The 21,267-nt window shown below is 40.0% G+C and overlaps 1 protein-coding gene across 5 annotated transcripts in view; it reads right to left on the bottom strand.

Moving 5' to 3' along the window:
- Positions 1 to 21,267, bottom strand: part of SUMF1 (sulfatase modifying factor 1) — a 98,141-nt gene that overhangs the window by 18,120 nt on the left and 58,754 nt on the right. For 3 of the 5 annotated variants that reach the window (XM_061618555.1, XM_061618557.1, XM_061618556.1), the window contains 2 exons: positions 15,794 to 15,908; positions 11,295 to 11,408 (listed from right to left, as the gene is read on the bottom strand). In XM_061618555.1, coding sequence (XP_061474539.1) covers positions 11,295 to 11,408; positions 15,794 to 15,908 — 229 coding nt within the window. Of the gene's footprint in view, positions 1 to 8,939; positions 9,102 to 10,418; positions 10,506 to 11,294; positions 11,409 to 15,793; positions 15,909 to 21,267 lie in introns of all 5 variants that reach the window. The other 2 variants (XR_009761514.1, XR_009761515.1) reach the window with 2 other exon arrangements.

Genomic DNA, 21,267 nt, shown 5'->3' with positions numbered 1-21,267 from the left:
CTTGCGTGCAGGAGCAACACTAAGTCCACAAAAAAGTGCTGTGTGGAAGTGCTCCATGCAAAGGGAATTGGAGAGTGATGGATCATTGTGGCAGCAGAGATGAGAGCAAGGAAGGCCAAGGAGAAGGATGCAGTAACCAAGGCAGGCAAATAAATCAGGTAATCTACCATAGACTTAAGGGACAGGCAGACGATAGCAATGGTAGGATGAAAGAAACAGAAGGTTTAGCCATGGATAGAATTTTATTCCCAGAAATTAATTCAAGGTTCAGATGGCAATAGGCATATGTCATCAGTGAGGGGGAGCTCCCTAGAATATATGGCATGGCTGTCCAAGAGTTATTTCCTCCCCTGGGAATGACTCTGCCCACAATTCCAAGGATGGCTGGGTGGATGGATTCCTGATAGCTTGCCTTGAAAGAGGAATCACATTAAGAACATAAGAAGAGGCTGCTGGATCAGGCCAATAGGCCATCTAGTCCAGTATTCTGTTCTCACAGTGGCCAACCAGATTACTATGCTTATGCTTATTAGATTTATTAGTCATTTGTTACCGGAAGATCTCCAAGTGACTTACAACACCAATAAAAACAAAACAAATATATCATACTATACAAAAAGAAAAGCGTAAAAAACAAACAAACATACATCCACAAGAAGCTTTGGCAGCACACTAATATGCCTATGGGAAGCCCACAAGCAGGACCTGAGTGCAACAGCACTCCCCCCACTTGCAATTCCCAGCAACTGGTATTTGGAGTCATACTGCCTTTGACAATGGAGGTAGAACATAGCCATTGTGGCTTGTAGCCACTGCACCATCTGTGAAGACCACAAGCCAATTTTGGGATCCGGCAGGGGTGGGCAGTATTTCCCTACTTTTCCACTGTGGAATCTTGAGGCAGGGAAGTGCAACCTTATCTGTCTAGCCTAGGGTAAGCCAACATGGTGCTCTTCAGAAGTTGTTGGACTGCAACTCCCATGATTCCTGACCATTGGGCCATGCTGGCTGGGGTGATGGACGAGCGAAGTGGAAGGCACGTCAAGCAAATCCTCATTGCAACTGCCTTCAATCTGAAAACCTATGTCCTCACTGTGGGAGGCTGTGTGGATCTAGAATTGGCCTCCACAGTCCCTTATGGACTCACCGTTAAAGACCTTATCTTGGAAGACAATCTTACTCGGCCACGAGTGGTCACCAGTGAATGAATGAACACATCCTTCGCCAACCTGGTGTCCTTTAGCTACATTCGATTACGAATCCCATCAGCTTAACTAGCACGGGCTAATGGGAGTTGTAGTCCAAAACAGCTGAAGGACAAAAGTTGGCCAAGGCTGGTCTAGAGGAAAGAAAGCCTCTGTGTGTGGGTGTGGGTGTAGCATGAAGCCGATATTTATTGCAGAAATGAGAGAGGTGTGCCCTTTGCTGGAAGGCTATACACCTGCTTCTGCTGGCCCTGTGTCCCTTTCTTTGGTAGTCACAATGTATCTTATTTCTATTGGTGTCATATCCCTTCCAGTCAGGACCATCCATGAGGCCTAAACCTATGAATGAAAACTGAGGAGAAGGGCTTCAGGCCAGAAGGTAGTAATCAACCTGGAAGGGACTATTTCCTCCAAGCACGCTTCACTCCAGTACAGAAAAGACCACTATTAAGTCTGCAAGGGCAGATTCAAGGTAACACACGCCTCATTGCAATAACTGTGGAAGCTTGTTTTACAAGTTCTTCTTTAAACATTTAAACTGTCCCCCCATCTGCTAACACCTATGAAACAATCCAAAATACACTTCAAAACACTAATCTGTAACTCAGTGTGTAAAAACAGAGGGCTCTAACTTGCTATGGCGCCACAAAGTTCAATTAGCCTTTCAGTGCTGAACTATATATTGTTTTGCCCAGCAACCATGCATTTCCAGGAGTGGAAAGGGTTGGAATTAAAAACCATCTCTAGGTTAACAAGCACAGTTCATTTATCACATTCATGCTTGGCTGCTTCTCTGCAAGCTGATAAGTTACAATTGACAAAACATGAGGAGACAGTCTTTCAGTTCTTTTTCTCACACATAATGGTACTGTTAACCACTTCTCACCACTGGAACCATCAGAAAAACATGTTGGTTTGCTGCTGATAATTTTAAAAAATGTTGCTGTCTCATTCATGAGCATGATTAGGACACACCAAATAATGAAACAATGATATGTCAAAATACAAAATTCCTAAAGAAATAATTTTTAAAGCCATCATTTTCTTGGCTTGTCTTCATGTCCAAAAAGTTACATATAGATTAAAGATTTATTAGATCACAAAATACTGTGAAGTTAAATATCATTTCATAGCATGAACCATCAGAACCACTGTAGTACATAGCACTTCCAGATACGGTTTTGGCTATTTGGGCTCACCATAAGTGCTGATTTAGTAATTTGTAATACTTAGAGCTTTTTCCTTTTTTTTTTTTTTTTGCCTTTTAATGGTGCTACCCCCATTTTTGTGTCACAGAAGAAAGTGCCATAGTCATGGGACAATCACAAAGAATGGATCTCACTGCATATAATCAGAGTTGGAAGGAACCTCATCAAAGGCCATCTAGTCCACTCCTACCAAGGAAATCCACTGCTATGACATCTCTGATAGGTGGCTATCTAGCCTCTGATTCAGGTTCTACCCTCTGGAGCAAGAGAAATTTGCTGTCTCACCTATGTAACATACAAGCTCAGTGTTTGAAGATGACTATCATACCTCATCTTAATGATCTCTTCCAGGCTAAACATACACAACTTGTACAACTATGACGCCTTGGGCTCCTACTGGGAGGAAGAGCGGGATATAAATTTAATAAATACATTAAATAAATAAACTCATAGGACTTGGTCAACTCACACAGTTTTGATAACCTGAACAACAAAATAAAAACAAAGCTGTTAATCTCTGTAGCGGAGAGAGAGAGAGAGAGAGAGAGAGAGAAATAAGGCTAGAAGACGGGGGAGGAGAAGGCAGTGGGTGAGTAGTAAAGAACAATGAGTAAACTAGTGTGGGGTTTTGGGACCAGAACAGGCTTCTATTTCCACTGATGAAATATGATCTAATACAGGGATGAGGAACTTATTTCTCCAGATGTTGTTGGATTCCCATCAGCCGTAGCTGACATGACCAATAGTTGGGGATGATGGGAGTTGCAGTCTAGGAACACCTGGAGTGCCAAAGGTTCCCCATCCCTGCTCTGATACCATACTCAAGGGCAGCCTAGTGTCACAAGGAGAAAACCAGCATGGGATGGTGGTGGGAAGCAGAAGGAAACACAAGAAGAATGCTGGGAAGGGAACAAAAATAACGGGAAGAAAGCCTTTGAAAGTGGGAGATGTGCATTAAACTTGGAAAGATACTCCTGTATTTACACAGCTGTGAGTCCCTGCTTTGTGCAGTAGTCTTGCACCAAAATGAAAATACACATTAAAAAAAGAGAAAAAGCTACTGTTCAGGATGAAGCACAACTTCTTTCATTCCTCAGTTCAGATGCCTTGACCTCAACATAAAAATAGAAGGCATTACAATAACAAAGAAGCAGTCTGATGGAAATTGTAATTACAGTAAAGTACTTGCTTTGTTTATTTTGACTACCTGAACAATTTGTATTTACTATTTTACAGCAATTATGTTTTGGAGGTCTGAACATCAAGCACTTGCAAACAAGTGTAGGCTGCACTTTCCAATTCAATGGACAATTAAAGTTCCTATGTTCCAAGTTGTTCCAAGCTAGCTGATCTGCAGTATCTTCACACAAAGAAGAGGAACATGGGGATACAGGCTCTTATTCCTTAAACAAACATACACACATTTTGAGCAAGAGCTCATCTGGATAAAGCCTATCTAATTTAGCATCCTGTTTCTCACAGTGGCCAACCAGATGTCTCTTGGAAAGCCCTGACACAGGACATGAGGGCAACGTAAAGTCTTGCACACTTACCCTCAGAGGAAACAGTAACCCCAAGGTCGAGACAGATCCTCAGGGGAGGGAGGGAGATTTGCACCCTTCATTCCCAATGTGCTTCGAGAGCAACTCTTTTTCAAGAGAAAAGACTTGACAATAAAAACTTCACTCACGAAAGAGAACTGGAAAGTCCAGTTCTCTTTCATGAGTGAAGTTTTTATTTGTCTTCAATCAAACTTCACAAGTCTTCATTTATTAAGTTTGATTAAGTCAAATCTAATTTCTTGAAAGCCACTCTAAACAGATAAATAAAACTTTCTGGCAATTTCAGTTATCTTTTCAGAGATAAGCAGATTCTAACCACCTCAAATTCAAATACACATATAAAGCTTCTGGCTGCAGGGGATTCAGATGGTTTTCAAGAGTGAGTGTTAGGCTTGTGAAAAATCTTAACCCCTGGAAAAAAAAGAAAGTTGACTTTGAAATATATCAAGAATCAAGGATGTATTCTATACAGCCGTCTTGACATTTCTTCTTGGCATCTCTACAGATGTTCTTTTGGTCTTCAAATTAGACCATCATTCTTTGAAAGATGCCTCTATCTGCAGTGAAATGTCTTTTTTGAGGGAAAACCAATCCAGATTGCTTTCACATTCACTCTTTACTGTAGGACTAACCAACGTGGTGCCCTTTAGAAGTTGTTGGACTACAACTCTGTCATCCCTGACCAGTCGCCATGCTGGATGGGCCTGTTGTTGGGTGGCCATCAACATCTGGAGGGCACCCTGTTCGCTACAGGCAGACAGTGTGGGTCAGTGCTGCAGAGAAAGCCAAGAGAAGTGCAGGGGAGGCAAAGTAGCAATGGACATGAGTCGGGGTGGTGAAGATCTTCAGAAATACTTAGAAATGGTTGCTTTTATCAGGGAAGTCTCTAAAATTAATAAGATAAAGATGTATCAACAACAATGCATTTTAGAGACTGCCTGAACCCTTATATCCCAGCTCGATCATTGAGATCATCTGCAGGAGCAACTTTGGTTGTTTCCTGAGTTGGTGAGGCTCATTTAACATCAGCACAAAATCGAGCCTTCAGTATCATTAGCCTAGCTCTCTGGAATGCTCTGCCAACAGAGATTCAGCAACCTTTATTATTGATTGATTGATTGATTGATTGATTGATTGCATTTGTATACCGCCCCATAGCCGAAGCTCTCTGGGTGGTTTACAACAATTAAAAACATTAAAAACAAATATACAAATTTAAAAACACATTTTAAAAAAGCAATTTAAAAACACATGCTAAAATGCCTGGGAGAAGAGGAAAGTCTTGACCTGGTGCCAAAAAGATAACAGTGTTGTTTTAACTTTTAAGCACCTGCTGAAAACCTTTCTGTTCCGCTTATGCAGGCAATTAAGAAGATGCTTTTTTCACAACAGTTGACTTTGTTTTTATTGTATTTTTAATGTTTTTAGAGTGTTGGACTATGACCTGGGAGACCAGGGTTCGAATCCCCACAGAGCCATGAAGCTCACTGGGCCTTGGGCCAGTCAGTGCCTCTCAGCCTCAGAGGAAGGCAATGGTAAACCACCTCTGAATACCACTTACCATGAAAACCCTATTCATAAGGTCACCATAAGTTGGGATCGACTTGAAGGCAGTCCATTTGCATTTTTTCATTCTATGGTTGTTTTTTTAATGTGTTGTAAACCACTTTGATGTCTTCAACGAAATAGTTGTATACAAATATTTTTATAAATAAATAATAAATATAGGTATGTTGAGTAATACAAGTTGGTGTACATTTCAATCTGACATTTACGCAGTATAAAAAAAGCAGTACAAAGGGAGAATGTGAGGGTTAGCCAAGGTGGTGCCCTCCAGAATGTTGTTGAACTCCCATCAGCCACAGCCAGCATGGCCAAGTGTCAGAGTTGATGGGAGTTGTGGTACAGCAGTATCTGGAGGGTAGCACCTTGGCTGTCTGCTCTATATAGCACTGGACTTGTATACAGTAGGGCCCCGATTCTCGGCACCCCGCTTTTTGACATTCTGCTAATATGGCGCCAGCAGGGCGATCAGCTGGGGGGGGGCTGGAGCTCCCTGCTCTCCAGCTGATCTAGCCGGAGGAGGGGAAGATCAGCTGTAGAGTGCTACAGCTGATCTCCTCTTCTGGCGTGATCAGATTTCTGTGCTCGATCTGAGAGCACCAGAGGAGGGGAAAATCAGCTGTAGTGCGCTACAGCTGATTTTCTCCTCCTCGGAGTGATCAGACTCCTGCACTCCAGCTGATCACACTGGAGGAGGGGAAGATCAGCTGTAGCGCACTACAGCTGATCTTCTCCTCCTGCGATCAGCAGGTTAGGTTCCAGATCCTCACGCTACAGCTGATCCGCTTTTCGGCGGTTTTCGCTTTTCGGCGGGGGTCTGGAACCTAACCTGCCGTTAGAGTGGGGCCCTACTGTATACACTACTTCAAGATTCTATGCAGGAGTACAGACAGTAGATGAGGATTTATAGGTCACCTCTCATCCAAAGCTCCTGAAACTGCTTATAATTCTGAAAGAATAAGAATAAGTGCCCTTGTTCTTAATAAGTTGAGATTTTTATTTAGGCATAGGCTCAAGCATCTCATGAAAATTAACAGTGGCTTGTTTGGCATCTCAAACTAAGCCAAACCATGGCTTAGCATGAAAGTGTGAGCATGCAGGTTCCTATAGAGGAGATTGTGGCTGCTTTGCTCCTTCCTGATCATTCTGCTGTTTGGTTTAGCATGTCAATCAAACCCAGACTCATAGTTTACCTCTCCCACACAAACCATAAGCCACAGAGCATTAGGACAAACCTTGGTTATAGCTCATGGTTAGTTTGGAGAGAGTGAAACCACGAGTCGAAGTTCAAGACGACACACTTTAGCTCAGCACAGAAGTAACATGACCAGGGAGGAGCAAAGCAGCCACTCTTGCTATGTGATCTGCACGCTACATTATGGTTTGCCTCAGTGTGATGTGCAAAACAGGTCAGTGTGTTACACATAACACAGTCAAATGAGTTTTAAAATCTCAGCAGAAACTCTCAACATTGACATATAAAGTCCCTTGCAAAAGTAGTCAGACCCCTGACCAATGTTCTCATGTTACTGAATTACAAATGGTACATTGTAATTTTGTTCTGTATGATATTTTATTTTGAAACACCGAAACTCAAAATCAATTATTGTAAGATGATATTGGTTTTATGTTGGGAAATATTTGTAAGAAACATAAAAAACTGAAACATGTTGCTTGCATAAGTATTCAACCCCCCCCCACATTAATATTTGGTAGAGCCACTTTTCGCTGCAAGAACAGCTTCAAGTCTTTTGGGGTAGGTATGTACCAGCTTTGCACACAGTATCAGAGGGATTTTGGCCCATTCTTCTTGGCAGATTTGCTCCAGGTCATTCAGGTTGTTTGGATGTCACTTGTGGACTACAATTTTCAAAGAGCACCACAGATTCTCAATGGGATTGAGATCAGGACTTTGACTAGGCCACTGTAGGACATTCACCTTTTTGTTCTTGAGCCATTTCAATGTTGCTTTGGGCTTGTGCTTGGGATCACTGTTCTGCTGAAAAGTGAATTTCCTCCCAAGGTTCAGTTTTTTAGTGGACTGAAGCAGGTTCTCTTGCAGTGTTTCCCTGTATTTTGTTCCACCCATTCTTCCTTCAGTTTTAACAAGATGCCCAGTCCTTGCTGATGGTGGTGCTGCTACCACCATACTTCACTGTAGGGATGGTGTGTCTTGAGGCATGGCAGTGAGGTTTGTGCCACACATAGCGCTTTGAGTTCGCCAAAAAGCTCTATCTTGGTCTCAGCTGACCACAAAACCTCTTCCCACATCACGGCAGTGGCACTGTTATGCTTTCTGGCAAACTCCAGATGCGCTTTCAGATGGTACTTTTTGAGTAACGGCTTCTTTCTTGGCACCCTGCCATACAGGCCAGTGTTATGCAGAGCTCTTGATATGGTTGACTGGTGCTCCATTACTCCACTCCCAACCACTGAACTCTGTAGCTCCTTCAAAGTGATGGTTGGCCTCTCTGTGGCTTCTCTCACAAGTCTTCTTGTTCGAGTGCTGAGTTTTGAGGGACAGCCTCTTCTTGGCAGTGCCTGGGGTGTGTGGTGCAGCTTCCACTTCCTGATTATTCATCCAACTGTGCTCACTGGGATATCCCAAACACTTGGATATTAGCCTGCACCCTTTTCCTAATCTATGCATTTGTATTACATTTTCTCTCACTTCTGCAGAATGCTCTTTGGTCTTCATTTTCCTTCAGATCCACAGCCTGACCAATAATCCTTTAGCAGTGGGGTTTTTATCCTGACAATGTGACAGCAACTTCAGTGGTTCACAGATGGAGGCCAATAGTAAGGTAATGCACTCGATAGGGCAATATTGTTAATCTGTATAAACTGGGAGCCTCCACAACACAGGGGCTGAATACTTATGCATGTTGCAGCTTTTTATGTTTCTTACAAACATTTCCCAACATAAAACCAATGTCACCTTACAATAATTGATGTTGAGTTTCAGTGTTTCAAAATAAAATATCATACGGAATGAAATTACAATATACCATTTGTAATTCAGTAATATGAGAGCATTGGTCAGGGGTCTGATTACTTTTGCAAGGCACTGTGAATGCTTAATCTTCTCCCATCGCCAGCCTTTAAAAAAAATTATTTCCCTCCCTCTGTCGTTTTGCTCTCTCCAAACCCCAACCCCTCCCACCCAGCACATTTTATACCCATTATCCATTTATCAGGGATCACAGGTTTCTGATAATAACTCACAAACAGTAACACATGTACAGCCCCTTCTTCCCATACATTGCCACCTTCCTGCTTTATAACAGCGCAACATAAAGTTCCTTCCCTACAACACAAACATCAAAATGTACAAAATCCTCTTCCCATGCAACCTCTTGATCCTCACACAAGCAAACCCGCATACCCCTTCAGTAGCTTACCCTCCAAACTTCTCAGTGTGCATGTATCACCATGTAGGCAGTCCCAGCAAAGGGAATTTGTCCGCAAAAGAATGTGTTCTAACTTCATTTTGTTGGTGGATTATTCCAATGGATAAAAATTGAGTGCTATGCCCTCAAAACAACCATATGAGGTACATTAAGCTGAGAGAGAGAGAAAGGTATTCAGTGTTAGCCTAATTTATGTTCATTAATTTCAAAGGGACTAACTCTGAGTAGGATTTAGTAGAATACAACCCAGAAAGTGTATATAAAATGGACTCGGGTTGTATTTAGAGATGTGAAGGCCTACAGGAAAAAAAATGGGAAAAGTCAGAAAAAATGGTTTTCCCTCCATCTTTTCCCAATTTTTCAAAAAAAAAAAAATTGGGAGGGATGGGAAAACCAGTTTTCTCTCCCCCCCCCCAATTTTTCCAGATTTTTTCAAGGCCTTCACACCTCTAGTTGTATCCAATGCTAGTCCTCCAGAGGTTACTGAACTACAACTCCCATTCCCATCATCCCTGACCACTGGCCATGCTGGCTGAGGTTGATGGGAGTTGGGAGTCCAACAACACCTAGAAAGCCACAGGTTCCTCACCCTTGGGTTAGCAAGCTGTGGGAACAAACTGCTGCCAGAGGCTTTGGAAAGCTGTCCTAGTCAGAGTAAAGAGTACTGGGCTAGATGGGCCAAACAGTCTGACTTATTTAAAAGCTGCTTTGTAAATTCCAAAGAAATCATCCAGAGATACTCAAGCCTGACATTTCAAAGACCAAACAATACAACAGAACCATTTTAGGCCATTTGTATTTGCATGCACAACACAAAGATTCTATTTTTATAGCATGAATATAAAAGAAGAAAGGTAGATGAAAAGGGTGTACTGTATACAAACAATCTGTAAAAAGAAGGAATGTATGATCTGGCTGCAGTCAGGTTTACTTTTCTTTCTAAAAACCAGAAGGGAAGTTAACATCTTCCATAACTTCAGGGTTACAAATGTAAAGGCCTTGTAGCTTGATGAGACAGCATTCACTTCTTCCAAGGAGGGAAAATGGAGGACTGCCCTATCAGAAGAACTCAAAGAAAGGCAGGGGAGGTGGGCAGATTCAGAGAGAGAGACACCCTCTGAATATGCTGGAGTCAGGCAACAAAAGACTTTAAATCCAGCACTTTGAGTTAGGCCCAGAATAAAATGAAAAATAAAATTTATTTATTTATTTATTTGATTTCTATCCTGCCCTTCCTCCAGCAGGAGCCCAGGGCGGCAAGCAAAAGCACTAAAAACAGTTTAAAACATTATAAAAACAGACTTTAAAACACATTAAAACAAAACATCTTTAAAAACATTTTTTTTAAAAAAGCTTTCAAGACATTAAAAAAAGGTTAAAAAACATATTGTTTTACAAAAAAAAAGGTTTAAAAAGATATTTAAAAGCAATTCCAACACAGATGCAGACTGGGATAAGGTCTCAACTTACAAGGCTTGTTGAAAGAGGAAGGTCTTCAATAGGCGCCGAAAAGATAATAGAGATGGTATCAGAATAAAACCCCGCCCTGGGCTCCTACTGGAAGGAAGGGCGGGATATAAATCAAATAATAAATGTATTTATTTATTTATTTAATTTGTATCCTGCCCTTCCTCCCAGCAGGAGCCCAGGGCGGCAAACAAAGCACTAAAACACTTTATAAATAATAGATAAAAAAACAGGAGGCAATGTAGTGGGTTTCAGCATTATGCACCAGCCAAAGCTCCCGCAGCATATATGCACTGAAGTCATTGGCTTTAGAAATAACAGAAGGAGTAGATGTCTGTGTGAAGATCCTAGGGCTCTTACTACAGGCACAGTCATCGTATCAGATGTAACTGATAGAAGGCACTTCTGGCCACTGTTGCTACCTTCTTTTCCATGAGTTCTGAATTCTGTGTAGTGGAAATAATTTGACTGCACATTTGCTGCATTCACAGGCATCAATTTTCAAGGCAGCGAACATATATTCAAACAAATTTCCACAATATATTCAGGATGTCTTTGTCATCGCTCTTAGCCTCCCACTATTATGGGATAAAAGAAAGTCACTCCTTTAATGATTATTTTATAAAAGGGTTGTTCTCATCTTCATCTCAAATGCACAAAGGTGGTTTGAAAGCAATCAACTCAGTTCTACATTTTGGTTAAGGTGTAGATGGGCACTTTGGGACACACTAACTAGAAAATGCTTGCACATATGATGTTGCCCAATTCAACATGGAGTGTTCCCAGTCCTACACTGTCATATGAGGAGGTTTAACTAGAGAGGGAACAAAGTAGCAGAAGGGTACCTTCTATTATGCTTATCAGTAACAAAATACTCACTGGATTGTATGTCTCATCTGCAGAATGATTAACATCCCACCAATCTGAGGTCCACTCCCAGGCATTTCCCACAATGTTATACAAGCCATAACCATTTGGAGGGAATGCTGTTACCTGCAAAAAAAGGAAAAAAGTATGGGAACTGCAGAAGAATGGAGAGATGCAGAAATCAATAACATATTGTCTTTTTTGGTTTTGTTTTGCACTTCTTATTTGGTTTCTTCCCCTGATCCAGAAAAAAAGAATCAGTAAGCAATACCTTGCTGGACATTTCACCAATATGCATTTATAGCATTATTCATTTATAGGCAAAGCAATCCAATCTCCACTTGTATTGGGCTGGGGAGAGCGGGGTGAGTGGGCAGAGGTGTCAGCTTCCCACTGCCTGCACCTGCACAGTGACATCAGAGTCACTTTGCTGGCGCAAATCTCTCCCTTCAGCTCACTAAATTTGTGAATGGGCAGAAGTACCTCCTCCCTGGTAGCAGCCAGCATAAAGCCCCAAAACTGAACACAATGGCATGAACATGAAAGCATGAGACCTGACCCATTCACTGCACCAGTTTCGAGATTGGCACAGTGATTTGCCTGCCCCCCCCCAACCTTCCACCATGGCCAACCAGGTATCAAAAAGTTAGGTCATTTCCAAATTAAACTTTGGTGTCTGGTTTGCAGCAGGGCAGCCACCAAGTTAAACATTAGAAATATACAGCCACATGAAAAGGAAAACTTTCAGATGAGGATTTATGTCTAGACGTGGGTTTAACAATGTCAGAGCAAAACAATCAACATGCAAAAACCTTGACATTTTTCTTGCTAAGTGACAATATGAATAAATCATCATTATGGATTAAAACAACTTGTTCTGGTTACATTTACAGGTACAATTATTAAGTTGTCTTCTTGCTGATCCTGACATTTGTGACTGAAGAATGATTTGTTGAAAGTAAATAGAATTCCACCCTGCAGAGAATGAGTAGGTAGATGGATGTTTCTCATCAAGATACCAGTTTGTAACTTGATTTGCAAAGTAATAGGAACGAGGCCTCAGTCATTAGTTCATAAAGCCAGTAGTTTACATTATATACATGTCTTTTCTACATTTTCCACCTAGAAAACTGAAGAGGGCCTTCCAACTTCCATCTCATCTTATTCTGATTTTGTCTCTTCCTGTATCATCATCACTGGATTTGTTAATTGTTTGCTACCCAAAGATCTCCAAGTGACTTATAACACTGTAACCCCCCCAAAAAACAAACACATTATTCTATAAAAAACAAAATAATAAAACTACAACAACCCCCATACAGCTACAGAAAACTTTGGCAGTACAGTAGGGCCCCACTCATATGGCGAGTTAGGTTCCAGACCCCCGCCGAAAAGCGAGCATTACCAAAAAGTGAAACATATGAGGCCGCTCGAGTCTTTGAACCACCACCCCGGAGGGCGCCAGGTACCCGGACCCTGGGTCAGAGGGAAACGAGTGTCCAACCCCCCTTGCGTAAGGTAGGTGCACGATGTCCTGCCCCAGCCTTGACCGGACACCAGGCCCCCTGTGGTGGGGGGGACGCATTGAGGAAGAGATTATCACGGCCTCTGTCGTCCCCCTGTGGGCATCCGGAGTTTCCTGCCCGGCGCGCCTGAGGAGACATGGGTGGAGTCTGGGCCCTCCCCGCAGCAAGGGGGAATGGCAGCGAGACCTAGGCGAGAAGGCCCTGCGAATGCTGGCCAGTTGCGTCCGCTCACCCGGGCCTGGGCTGGGGGATGGAATGCAACCACATGGCAGTCAAGTCTGAGGGCCGTGCTGCACAAACCCTGGCGGTCCCTTGGGGGGGAACCTGGCCACTTCCCACGTGTCACCAGACATGTTGGCACTGTTGCCGGCAGGCTGCACTGCTCGTCACGGAGGGGGCCTGTGCCCCCTCCGTCGTCCCCGCTTGCAGTTTTCCAGACCTACCCCGTCCCCGCTCCGCCACTCACATCGGCCCACCCGGTCGGTGGCTGTCCCTCCCTCGGTCTGGACTCGCGCCTGTGGCCCCACTTCCCCCAACCCTGAAGGGCGGGCGAGGCAGACCAGCACCGAGGCAGGAGCTGGTCGGTTGACGCAGAGGATTTCCTTGAGTGGCAGGGCGCGGGACTTCAGGACTAAGGAAAGATTCCCGTGGAAAAAATAGGGAGGAGGTGTGATCTCCCCCTCCCTTTTTAAAAAATGATAATATTGGGGGTCGAGGATAACCCAGCACAGATTTCAGGAAGGGAAGGATTAGAACATAATGAACATGGATATAATTGAAAACTGCCATATTAGCGGAACGCCAAGAAGCGGGGCCCTACAGTATACTAATAAGAAACAGTATCCTCCTAGTCTATCAAAAGCCGGGGGGGGAGGGGAAGATAAGTCTTTACCTGACACCAAAAAGGTGTCAATGAAGGTACCAGGCAGACCTCACTATAGTGCGCTGTGGAGATGAGGAGCCACAGCTGAGAAGGCCCTCTACCTTGTCAACACCTGAGTCTGCCGCAGAAAGTGGAGAAGGGCCTCTGAAGAAGATCTAAAGGTCCAAGTAGGTTGATGTTGGGAAGTGTTTCAGAAGATATTGGGGTCCTGAGCTGTAAAGAGCTTCATAGGTCAAATCCAGCACTTTGAATTGGGTTCAGAAGCATACAGGCAGCCAGTATAATTGAAACAGAATTGGTATTACATTATCTGTTCGCCTCAAACCTGTCAACAGTTGGGCAGCCACATTCTGCACTAATTGGAGCTTCTGAACTGTTTTCAAACTAACCTTGAGGTTACCAGAACATTGATTACTGTAGTCAGGTTATCCCTGCCCAGATAGGGTCATAACTGAGCCAACAAGCCTTAGCTAATGGAAGGCACTCTGTGCCTCAAGTCACAGCAAAGGACCCAGGAGAACCCACAAACTACAATTCTGCTCCTTTAGAGGGAGCATGACCCCATCTACAGCAGGCTGCACACCAGTCAGAGGAACCACTCATTAACAGCATCTCAGTATCATCTGAATTAAGCTTCATTTTATTGACCCTCATTCAGGCCATTATTGCAACCAAGCACTAGTTTAGCACATCCACTGCCTCACCTGCAGAAGATGAAAAGGCGAAATAGAGTTGCATGTTATCAGCATACAGATGACAACACACTCGAAACTCTGTATGACCTCACTCTATGGTTTCCTGTAGATGTTAAACAACATGGGGGACAGAACCAACCCCTGTAGGAGCCCATCCAGGAGAACTCACAGAACTGAGCAATGCTCCCCAAGAACCACTTTCTGGAGCTGGCCATCCAAGTAAGACTAGAACCACCACAATGTGGTGCCCCCAACAGCAAACTCAAGACAGTTGCCCCAGAAGGTCACTATGATTGATGGTATTGAAAGCCACTGAAAGATCAAGGAAGATCAACAGAGTTGAGTCACACTCCCCCTGTCTCTCTCGAGACACAGGTCATCATACAGGGTAACAAAGGCAGTTTCTGTACCAAAACCAGGTCTGAATCATGATTTTAATGGATTTAGAACATCTGTCTCCTCCAAGAGCACCTGGATCTGGTTGGCAACCACACTCTCAAGAATCTGGCCACAAAAGGAGACATTTGCAACTGGTCTAAAATTATTAGGATCTTCCAGTCCAGGGAAGGCTTCTTCAGGAGTGATCTGAAGAATCCATACTAAGGATTAGTGGCATGTGACCATTTTTCAGATGAAAAAGTCACCACAAAGAGACTTTTCCCCATTTTCAGGTGGGAAATAAGCCACATGAAAGAATTTGTTGCTGAGATTTTCAGCAGGGAAAGAAAGAAAACAGGAGTGCTGCCTGCCAGCTAGATAGCGCACTCTAAAGCCAGACGTTCCCAAATTGTAGCCCATGGACCACTAGCGGTCCACAAGCTTCATTCAGGTGGTCCATGACTTGTCCATATTACATATACTATTAAATATATTTTAAACGGTTTAAATTTAAACTAGTTAAAATGTTTAACTATATTAAAAATGTTTTAAAGATGTTTTAATATATTGTAAAGTCTGTTTTTGTGATGTTTTAAAGTGTTTTTAGTGCTTTTGTTTGCCGCCCTGGGCTCCTGCTTGGAGGAAGGGCGGGATATAAATCAAATAATAAATGAATAAAATAAATATATATAATTCATTTTAAATTGTATTTTATTGCTTCTTTTATTTTTTATACCTATGGAATATAAATTGTAATATACTAAAATACAATATAGGAAATAAAAGAGGCAATAAAAATAATGTTTTAAAAAATTATATACCATCTAGCATTACAATTGCTACAACAGGCAGAAAAATCATTAAGACCCTCAGCAATTTTCAAGTGGTTTGTGGAGGGAAAGGTTTGCTCTAAGACTTTGCCTTAAATTGACTAAGTTTCCTGAGATCTCCCATGGTTATACACCTGTACATTTATAAGGTTACCCATGCTCTGTGGAGATGCTTCCAGTTTACTTCATTCACACTTACAGGTGCAGTTCCTTTGTATCCATCTTCCCCAGTATTGCTGGTAGGGAATTCTCCCTGCCAGACATTAGCATAGTGTTGACCACTTGGGTGAAGCTTGTTCCCCCAGGGGAAAAGTCTGTTGAAAGAAGCACAGGCAAGTGTTATTCAGTAGCCTTCTTTTGGCTTGGAGCTAAGAGAAGGACCAAAAATGAGACAAGAGTGGCTACTCATTTCAAAGTTATTTTTACAGATAACGTTGCATGAAGTTGCCCTGGATGCACACAGGAAGTTTTTTTTTAATTAATAAAAGGTAGGTTTAAATATGTACACAGCAGTACATATGTACACAGCAGTATTTTAACAGCTTATAAAACAAAACTTCATAAAAGTTTTACCCAAAACTTATCTCTGAAAGAGAACAGAAACTGGGACTCTTACATAGTTTACAGCCTGGGAGGTCCAGATAAACAGAATATACAATCCAGGATATATTTAGTAACTCATACAAATGGGAAATTAAAGTTATATTTTTGTTTACCTAAAAGGGGACACTAGATTATCCTTCCAATTTAAACAGAAAGTGGCTTTACGAAACAGAAGCAATCATGGGATTAAGTTTGGAGATTACACATCAGATACATCGTGCCTTGGGGCCACAATTTCTACCATCCATAAGAACATAAGAAGAGCCTGCTGGATCAGGCCAGTGGTCCATCTAGTCCAGCATCCTGTTCTCTTTTTTTTTTTTTAATAATTTTTATTCAAATTTTTCCAAAAACAAACAAAACAAAGTCAAAAAGACATAACAATACATCAACAAAAAAATGAAAATAAAATAGTTGACTTCCGATTTGTCGCAGATCAGCTATAAGTATATAATATACATCAAACCTGTCCCTTAATGTATACATACAGAGTCCCTTTTCTCCATAGGCTGTCTTAATTAATCGTCAAATCCCAGTATCATCATTTTATTTTGATCTTTCAACAAAAAGTCTAAGAGAGGTTTCCATTCCTTAAGAAATGTATCTGTCGATTTTTCTCTAAGTAAACATGTCAATTTATCCATTTCTACTAAGTCCATTAATTTCAATAACCATTCTTCCATTGTTGGTGTTGATTCCATTTTCCACTTTTGTGCATATAATAATCTTGCTGCCGTAATCATATATAATATTATTTTTCCATATTTCTTTTCTATTTGTTTATCCATAAAACCCAATAAGAAAAATTCTGGTTTTGACCGAATATTTATCTTTAGAATTTTTTGCATCTTCCTACCTATCTGTGCCCAAAATAATTTCGCCTTTTTACATGACCACCACATATGATAAAAAGATCCTTCTTGTTGTTTACATTTCCAACAAACATTAGAGACATTACTATACATTTTTGACAGCTTTTCTGGAGTCATGTACCAACGGTACATCATTTTATAAAAATTTTCTTTAAGATTATAACATAATGTAAATTTCAAGCCTTTTTTCCACATATTTTCCCATTGATCCATTTGTATGTTATGACCAAAATTTTTTGCCCACTTTACCATGCACTCTTTTACTTGTTCTTCCTCCATATCCATTTTCAATAAAAGTTTATACATTTTTGCAATTATGTTTTCATCATTTGTACACAAACCTATTTCAAAATCAGATTTATTTATTTCAAACCCATACATTTTCTTGTCCATTTTATATCTTTCTAACAATTGTAAATAGGCAAACCAATGAAAACTATATCCTTCCTTTATCAATTGTTCTCTCTCTTTCATTATGTATTCTCCATGTACATTTTCTAATAGTTCTTGATAAGTTAACCATTTCTCTTTTCCAGACATTTCTCTTCTATAAAAAGCTTCTTGACTTGAGACACATAATGGTATTTTCGAATAAAACCTTGGTTTGTATCTATTCCATATTTTCAACAGAGGACGTCTTATAAAATGATTATTAAAGTCTACATTTACTTTTACTTTGTCATACCATAGATATCCATGCCATCCCCACTTCAGATTGTGGCCCTCCAAATCCAATAGTCTTTTATTCCTCAATAAGATCCATTCCTTTATCCAGACTAAACAGCAGGCAGCAAAATAAAGTCTCAAATTTGGTAATCCCAGTCCTCCTCTTTCTTTAGCGTCTTGAAGTAATTTAAATTTAACTCTTGGTTTTTTTCCTTGCCATACAAATTTAGAAATATCTTTTTGCCATTGTTTAAAAGGTAAATCAGAGGATATTACAGGTATTGTTTGAAACAAAAACATCATTCTCGGTAATACATTCATTTTTATCACAGATATTCTACCCATTAATGACAGTTGTAGTTTATCCCATCTTAGCAAGTCTTTCTTAATCTCTGTCCATAATTTTTCGTAATTATTGTGAAACAACTTTGAGTTTTTATTTGTCATGATGATGCCTAGATATTTCTTTTTTTTTTTTTTTCAATAATTTTTATTCAGATTTTCATAAAACATACAAGACAAAATCATAAAACATTCAAAGACAAAAAACAAAATCAAAAATAGTTAAACAAAAAGAAAAAAAGAGAAAAAAAAAAACAAAAATAAAAAATAAAGAGTAAAATATTGACTTCCCATTTGTCAAAGATCAAATCAGTTATAAGTCTATAATATATAACAATCCTGTCTCTTAAGTCATATTATAAAATCACTTTCCTCCAGTAGTTATCTTACTTAATCATCAAATCTCATAAACATTACTTTATTCTTTCCACAAAAAGTCAAAGAGAGGTTTCAATTCTTTAAGAAATATATCTATCAATTTTTTTTTCCAGATAAGCATATCGATTAATCCATCTCATTACTAATTATGATAATCTTATTGTCATAACCATAGTCAAAATAAACATTTCAATTAATCCATCACATCAGAATCTGTTAGGTTCAATAATTTCAGTAGCCATTGTTCTATTATCTCTATTAGTTCCATTTTCCATCTTCCATCTTCAGTAGTCTTGTTAAGTCCAGTAATTTCAATATCCAATCTTCCATTATCAGTATTCCATAATAATCTTGCTGTCAAAGTCATAGTCATATAGTAAGAGTCTGATGGGGATTACCTCTATCCCAAATATTTTCTTGCCATCCATTCTGAATAGGTTGCTGAAATACTGCTGTAAAATCATATCTCTGTTCTTTTTTTCAAAATACACTGGGTCATCTCTTAAAAGTTTTTTCATTGTCACATGGCTGCAGTTAATTCCATAGATTTTCTCTATATTGGGCTCCATCACATCATTCCAGTCCAGAAGATTATCCATGCCATTGATAACTTTATCTCTAGAATCTTCATTCATTTCTTCAGAGATAACATTGAGTTCCAAACAATAGATTTTATTTCTAAAGTCCATAGACTCCAAATCTTGTTCCTGTTCCACGTTGGTTCCAATCTCCGGGATCTCCTCTCTCACAGGGACCCCTATTCCAGTCTCCAGGGTCACCTCTCTCACAGGGACCCCTGTTCCAATCTCCGGGGTCTCCTCTCTCACAGGGACCCTTATATCTTTAATCTCCTGCTTCATTTTACTCAATTCAATTTTCATTATCTCAATCTCATCCATTATTTTCTGAAACATAGTTATTTCCAGATTTTCAGCCACTTTCTTAATTGCCATTTTAAAAGAAAAATATAGGAAAACCACTTCTTATTTCAGCAACAATTGGGTTAATACTCCAAACTTGGTGACATCACAGTATAAACAGAGCAGACAGCCTTATCTCTCCAATAGTTAAGTAAACAAAATGCAGTTCCCAGGATCGAAACAATTAATGGCAATCGTCAAGAAACAGATTCGTTAAAATAAAATAGACCAAAAAGAGAGTAGTCTCAAAACAGTATAATATTTTTCAAAATAAAAATCTGGAATAGAAATCCCTCTTCTGTGTATATCTTTAGAATGCAAATCCAGGACAGCTTTTTGCAACAAAAACAGAGATAAGCTATTAATTAGTGCGTAGCAGAGAGAAGTTATGGCTCCCCAGTGAGATGTCAAAAACTGATCAATCTGGCAAATCTCTTTTAAACAGCAACAATTTAAGTCAAGTAAAAGAAAAATATAGAAAGAAGGGTGCTTGCCTGTTAGTGCGTTCTCTCTTAGAAGATAAGGTGAACGTTCGCTTTATCAGATAGAGCTTGCTGTTAAAAATCCGTCCCACCTTCGTCGGCTGGACCTCGTCCCATAAATTAATGAGATCTGGTCGTCCCAACAAAAATAGGCTTTGAGGTTAATCTCTTCGTTTCTCCCTACCCGGGAGAAGTTTAATCAGTCAAAAAAAAAAGAAAAAACTGACTGATATATCTGAATAAGCTTCTTTTGAGGCAGGAGCCCGTCTCAAAAGCAGGCACAGGCTAAGTCACCCTTCCCGGAAGTCCTGATGCCTAGATATTTCAACTTTTTTTCTATTGTAAAATCTGTCTTGTCCATTAACTCTTTCTGTTCCCTTAACGTTAAATTTTTCACCAACATCTTTGTTTTTTGATTGTTGATCTTAAATCCTGCTAAAGGTCCAAATTCTTTTAATTTGTCCATCAGTATATGAATTCCTTCCAAAGGGTTTTCTAGTACAATTATCAAATCATCAGCAAATGCTCTCAATTTATATTCTTCTTTTTTTATTTTTAATCCCGAAATCCTTTTATCTTGCCTTATATCTCTAAGCAACACTTCTAAAACCAAAATAAATAAAAGGGGAGATAATGGACATCCCTGTCTTGTACCCTTTTGTATTTCACATGAGTCCGTTAAGTCTCCATTAACAATTATCTGGGCCTTCTGTGATGTATAAATCGATCTAATCCATTTTATAAAGTTGTCTCCAAAGTCCATTTGCTCCAAAACCTGGAACATAAATTTCCAATTCAAATTATCAAATGCTTTTTCAGCATCTAAAAAAATCAGAGCTGCTTGTTTATCATTTCGTTGTTCTAAATATTCCAACACATTCAAAACATTCCTGACGTTGTCACGTAATTGTCTTTTAGGTAAAAACCCTGATTGATCTTCCTGAATAAATTGTTGCAATATTATTTTCAATCTTTCAGCCAAAATCATTGTAAAAATTTTATAGTCATTGTTCAGTAGAGATATTGGCCGATAATTTTTTGTTTTAGTTAAATCTTGGTCCTCTTTAGGTATTAATGTTATATTAGCATTTTTCCAACTATCCGGTATCTTTCCCTCTTGCAAAATAGAATTCATTGTAGACTGTAAAGGTAGCAGGAGTTCTTCCTCCAAACATTTATAATACATTGCAGATAGCCCATCTGGTCCTGGTGCCTTTCCTAATTTAATTTTATTTATAGCTTCAGATATCTCTCTTGACGTAATAGGGCCATTAATAACTTGTCTCTGAAAATCTGTAATTTTAGGCAAATTCTGTTTAAATAAATACTCTTCTATTTTTTCAGATGGAATTTCTTGACACTTATACAATGTTGAGTAATATTGATGAAAAATCTTTTTAATTTTTACAT

Source organism: Rhineura floridana, chromosome 3 (genome assembly GCF_030035675.1).
Source record: "Rhineura floridana isolate rRhiFlo1 chromosome 3, rRhiFlo1.hap2, whole genome shotgun sequence".
Lineage (NCBI taxonomy): Eukaryota > Metazoa > Chordata > Lepidosauria > Squamata > Rhineuridae > Rhineura > Rhineura floridana.
Note: the sequence above shows the minus strand (reverse complement) of the source record. Positions and strands in the feature narration are given on the sequence as shown.